Raw genomic sequence first — 6,000 nt, 5'->3', positions numbered from 1 at the left:
GCAGGTGCTTTTCAAATTCCCCATGCCTGCCATGGCTGACGGCTATCGCTGTCAAAGTAAATCCCATGCCTTACACGGACCCAAAGCTGGCCAATCAGAAGTCAGCACACCATTATGCCTGGGGCTGTCTGCATTATCTGCAGACAACACTGGCTCAGCACAGCCGACCATCCGCCCAACGTGCCGCCATGGGACTCATCATCAGTCTAAGGCTTCCTGTGTAGAAAGGCTTCAGGTCATGTTCAAGCCCTTCAGCCTGAGATGCCATAAAAAACCATTTGTTCTCTGGACCTCGGATCAGTAATACTGGATAAATATCTCATTTTAATAACGGCTGCCTGCCATTTTCAAAGTCAGCTAATGAACTCAAGAATCATGAATGAGGCAAACCAATTTTTTGTTCTAAAGGACTGGTGGACCCCTGGTAGAATATTTAGAATCCGCCATCCCCTTCCCTTAAATGACTCCCCGGCACATATACACACACATTTCCAAACACTGGCGTGGTTGGAATCCACTGCATTGTGGACATCATTGCTTGCCATCATCCTGGGGGCACATGGTGTCACGAGTGAACCCCTCGATACTAGCCAATCACAAGAGTGGCCTGACAGTTGCCACACTCCATCCACGCTTTCCTCTATGATGGTTTCCTGTGGTCCCCACAAAATTCTTGGACCTCTCCAGTCATTTATTCTTAAGAAAGATCCAATGCGAAGCCATGAGACCCAAGGCAAGCCTCCTCTCCAGCCAACCTACCTCTCAACTCCCAGTCTTTGCTCTGGCTACACTGACCCCTCGTGAAATCATATACACGATTACAAGTCTCAGGAAATTCCACTCTTTGGGAAACCCACCATGTGCCTAGTGTCCTGCCATCTCAGAGCCAATCCCTCTGCGTGTTCCCATAGCATGTTCCTGGCACCTCTACTAGAACATGTCCTCCCGCCTGTTTGTGTATTTTGTCATAGCCTCCCATGCCCACCTTACAAACTCTTAGGAGCAGGAATCACATTTTATACTTCTCCTCACTGCACCACAAACAGGACTCTGCAGAGAGTTGTTGATCAACCAGTGTTTGTTGAATGAATGAATGAATGAATGTATACTTGGGTGGCTAGGCACACGTGCTAGAAATAAAAACAAAACAGAAATTTTAAATGAGGATTACCTTATACTTGAACTTTGAAGCTAGAGATGATTCAAAGTTCAGGGACTTGAGAAAAACATACATATTTTCTGACGTAGAGCTAACCCTAAAAACGCATCCTGCTGTACGGACCCACGCAGAGCTGAGTAGTACACGGATGCCACCACAGACACCGCGTAAAGGTGGTGAGAACCAAAGCTTTAAGGCAAATGACATGTGTTGCTGGTAAAGTCCATGACTTCAGAATCTCTGTTCAAAGCCGCCCTCTGTGAATATGAAACGAAGATACTTACAATAAAAGACCAGTTGCCAATTTCATCTCTGCTGACTCCCAAAGGCAGTTTTGAGCAATCTGCCTTTTCTGGTCCCACTTACATAATACATTTCCAGGTCCTAACAACGAAAGCCAGCCCTTGCCAGTGTCCTGAAAGACAGACTTACCAAAATGGGAACACCCATGGCAAGACAGACATGCAAAAATCCACAATCCATGCGTCAGGTTGAAATCAGGAATTTCTTTTTTATTGGTTACTACATGTCCTAGCAAGTTTCTGAAAGAAGCAGAGATAAAAAGTGGACACAAATCCCTTCCCGGGAACATCTCCCTGCTTGCTCTCATTGTGACCACAGTAAAACCCCCTTGCTTCACAGTCAAAGAGCACCACATCATCTGTGCTAACGACAGGGTGAGTGAGAGTGTCATTCCCAAGGAAGCAAAACATAAGCAAACAGGTCCCACGCACCGGATGTCCCGGCTGGGGGCAGACAGAGGCTGCTGGGGATGCAGTGTCCTTCTCCTGGGCAAAGTGAGCCAGCCGTGACCTTCTGGTTTCCGGCAGGGATGCCACCCCCTGTTCCCACATCTCATCAGGTCCTTAACAACCACCACTAAGGTCTTCCAGCAAGCACTCTATTCTCTACTTTGCTAGCATTTCACTGTCTCCTTCTCGAGCCCCTGTAAGATGTGAGCTGTGTCCAAACGACTGCTTTAAAACAGGCCCTTGCTGTGAGATAAGGGAGCAGAGAGAGAGTCAGAGAGAAAGCAGACAGGGTGGTATTTTGTCTTCCCAGGAGAAATGGATGTAAACCCTTGTATCACCCTACATGATGTCGTCAAGGGGGGGCCAGCGAAACACTAGGCACTCATCTGCAGTCTCCTGCCAAGACGCTGCTTTCCACCTGCACAATGAATGGCTGAAATCTGGAGGGATGCAGCCGGCAGAAGAGCTAAAATAGCACTATTTACAAAATAAGAGAGGAAGACACCCTTTGCTGTGTTTCCTTGAAAGTGTGCCGTGGGGATCTGTAGAATGCTTCCAAAGATGTGAGAGAAGGTGGCATGGAAACTCGCAGGAGATAGGAGGGGGCAGGTGGGCCATCGGGTGGCTGGTGGCCATGAGGAATTCCACAAGGTGTCCCCTGGGAGACCTGACCCAGGATGAAAAGCTAAGTCCTCTACCACGCCAAGGACAGTCTTCCAAGGAGAGCCTTCGCAACAGCACCCGTAGCTTGGGGATTAGCCTAACTCCGGCACTGCACTCTGTGCATGAAGTCAGAACCTTCCCTCAGCTCATGCCAATGGTACGCAGACGCCATGATGGACACGTTCCTGACCTGCTTCCTCTTTCTCAAAAGGTGAGGTTCTTTGGTGTGGTAAAATAGAGATACCAAAGGATAGTGCTGCTTTAACAGACAACTGAAGACCCTGTTGCATTTGGAGGAATAGACCCAACCCCAAACAAAACTCCGTTTTTTTCTCTTTTTCTCTTCCCACCCCCCCTCCCCCACCCACAAGCAAATTAGTGTGTGTGTGTGTGTGTGTGTGTGTGTGTGTGTGTGTGTTTGAAATCATAAAAGGCACAAACAGGTAGCAAGAAGGCATGGGTGAAGGGTCTCCCGCCAAGGGCTCTCTTTTGGCCCTGGTGACTGATCTTTCCTCCATTCAGGTGATGACAGTGGGTCCTCTCCGGCCAGTTCTCTCATGAATCTGGGATATTTTCAGCGCGATGGCTATAAGAGGACTCAGCACGGCCTGGAAAAGGAGGGGAAAATTCTGTGAACAACTCATGTCTGTCACAGGAGGGTCACTGTGATTGCTTTCTGTCGCAAGCATCTGGATTCAACTCCCATTTATAGCTTAAAGGCAGAGTTCCCGCTGGCTGGACACCTGTTCCCTAAACCCTGGTTCCTCATCCATAAAAGGGGAATGGAGTAGGTAGGACCAGGTGGGGGGGTGGTTAGCGGAGGAGATGGTCTCCAGAGTCTTGTCTAGTTCCCCAAAAACACAGATCTCAGGAACTCACCAACCCAACTCCTAGAGCATTGGGGCATTTCACGAACAGAGCTTTGTGAATTAAGGAAGTTCAGAAAACCTCCCAGTCTTCCTCTCCTACTCTCTCCCCGCAGCATGTATACCCTGCTCAGACACATACACACACAAGAACTTGAGGAAACACACTCATTCTCCAGCGTAAGACCAGAGGCCCGCAGAACCTACATCTTGATGTTTCACAGAAGGCAGACTAATCCATTGGCTGGTGCTACAGAAATATCTACTTCTCTCTTCCCATCAAATAACATGGTGGCTCATCAGGTGCCTCAGTGTCCCCCAGAAGAAGGAGAGTTTAGAGGCCTAAGGAGTAGATTCTCAGAAAGGCAAAGAACATGGAGAGGAGAATCATTTCTTGCCCTCTAGCTGCTTATCATTTCACAGGAGTGAGGCACTGTTTTCCAAAGTATGGAGCACATTCTCATACACACTAATGATACCAAAGGTTATTTTAGATGGTTCGTGGGTGTGGTGTTACCTACAAAACAGTAAGTGGAAAGAGCCGAGATGCCCTTCAACAGGAGAATGGACAAAGAAGATATGGTCCATATATACAATGGAGTATTATGCCTCCATCAGAAAGGATGAATACCCAACTTTTGTATCAACATGGATGGGATGGAGGAGATTATGCTGAGTGAAATAAGTCAAGCAGAGAGAGTCAATTATCATATGGTTTCACTTACTTGTGGAGCATAAGGAATAACACGGAGGACATGGGGAGATGGAGAGGAGAAGGGTGTTGGGGGAAATCAGAGAGGGAGACAAACCATGAGAGACTGTGACTCTGAGAAACAAACTGAGGGTTTTAGAGGGGAGGGAGGTAGGGGGAAGGGTAAGCCCGGTGGTGGGTATTAAGGAGGGCATGTATTGCATGGAGCACTGGGTGTTGTACATAAAAAATGAATCTTGGAACACTGCATCAAAAACTAATTATGTATTTTATGGTGACAACATAACACAATAAAAAAACAACAACAAAACAGCAAGAAAGCCAACCCACTTTCCATTCTTCTTCCATTGTCCTAATTTCATAAAGGAGAAACTCTGTTGGCTGTCGATCTTTAATACACAAACCAAAACAGAGCATGCCACAGGCAAGCGTTACCTAGATAGAAGGTAAGATCATTGTATATCTTATTGAATTCATTTTTGTGGTGAGTTTTTATTTATCAAGGGATACTGGTTTCTTTTTTTCCACATAGACTCAAATGTTCTATAATAACTAGATTCAAGTGGAAACATTATAAGTCCATTAAAAGGAAAAACACTAACACAGGGATACTGATGGAAGAGAAGTTTGGGAAATACTAGCAGAAGGGAAGAAACGAAGAGAGCACGTTGAGGAAAACAAAACTTATCATTTTTGTGAAGGGAGAGGGGGATTCTGCTGTTTGCAACCCTCCCCTATGCCTAACAGACACAGGCATGATGGGAACGCATGCATTCTAAGCAGCCAACAAGAGCACAAGCAGAGGCCCAGGGTTCATGGACAAGCATAAGTAGCCCCGCGTGTCCCGAGTGGAGTGTAGACACAGGGCACTCCTAAGTAACAAGTGAGCAAGACCTGTTGGGAGGGATGGAAATGCCAGGGCAAGGTAAGGATTTAATTCACTAGGCAAGGCCAGATGCTGGAGTTTTCTGAGTTAAGGGGTGACAATATCAGACCTGTGCTTTGGAAAGATGGTTCTAGAGGCAAATCTGGGAGTTTAACACACTTATTGCCAAATGGATGAAATCATTTTATTCTGTGACGATTACTAGCTAGAGAAGCTCAAATATCATCTTGGAAGCTAGAACAGAGAGAAGAATCTTGAGCCATTTCCTCACAGGTGCACAAGCCAAGTGCACTTCCCTCTAGTTCTGTATCCATGCACATGATATACAGAAACAGAAGGTTTTATGTTCTTTTAATAACCCTCCTGGTGTCCAGAAAAGTTTCCTACTGGCACATTTTGCAAGGCCGTATTCTACGTGATGCCCATATAGAAGCATCTGGATCCTTTAGAAGCCAAGCTCTGATTTTGTACAGAAAACAGATTATTAGCTTTCCTTCCCTTTCCTGTCTTCTCTTCCCTCTCCTCACACCCCCAGCTTTTTTGGGCTATGTGACTCTTCATTAACACCTATAAGAGAGGTTAAATGAGGACAGAGAAGGAGAATGAAGTGAAAGACCAATCACTTTAACTGAGATCCTGGAGGACAAATAAAGAAAAGCCTTATACCTTCTATTTAGGAAAACACAGTGAAATTGAATTTGAAACTTCAAGAACTGAAAAATTAAGACATGCTGGTTTCACATCACTATGAGTTTCAAGGTCAAAGACCTTCAACTCTACATTTTCTTTTAAAGATTTTATTTATTTATTTGACAGAGAGAGAGAGATAGCGCAAGCACAAGTAGTCAGAGCAGCAGGCAGAGGGAGAAGGGGAAGCAGGCTCTCTGCTGAGCAGGGAGCTCAATGCAGGGCTTGATCCCAGGATCCTGGAATCATGACCTGAGCAGAAGGTAGCCGCTTAA

The 6,000-nt window shown here is 46.1% G+C and overlaps 1 protein-coding gene across 1 annotated transcript in view; it reads right to left on the bottom strand.

Annotated features, from left to right (window-relative positions):
• Nucleotides 1-2,964: 2,964 nt before the first annotated feature.
• LOC111153612 (phosphoglucomutase 5) overlaps nt 2,965-6,000 on the bottom strand; it is a 231,052-nt gene continuing 228,016 nt past the window's right edge. The window contains exon 11 of the mRNA XM_022512745.1: nt 2,965-3,182. Within this exon, the coding sequence (XP_022368453.1) occupies nt 3,093-3,182 (90 nt within the window). The 3' untranslated portion in view covers nt 2,965-3,092. The remainder of the gene's footprint in view (nt 3,183-6,000) is intronic.

Source organism: Enhydra lutris, unplaced genomic scaffold (assembly GCF_002288905.1).
Source record: "Enhydra lutris kenyoni isolate GAN:26980312 unplaced genomic scaffold, ASM228890v2 scaffoldscaffold33, whole genome shotgun sequence".
NCBI lineage: Eukaryota > Metazoa > Chordata > Mammalia > Carnivora > Mustelidae > Enhydra > Enhydra lutris.
The sequence above is the reverse complement of the archived record's forward strand: the minus strand, read 5'-3'. Positions and strand labels throughout refer to the sequence as shown.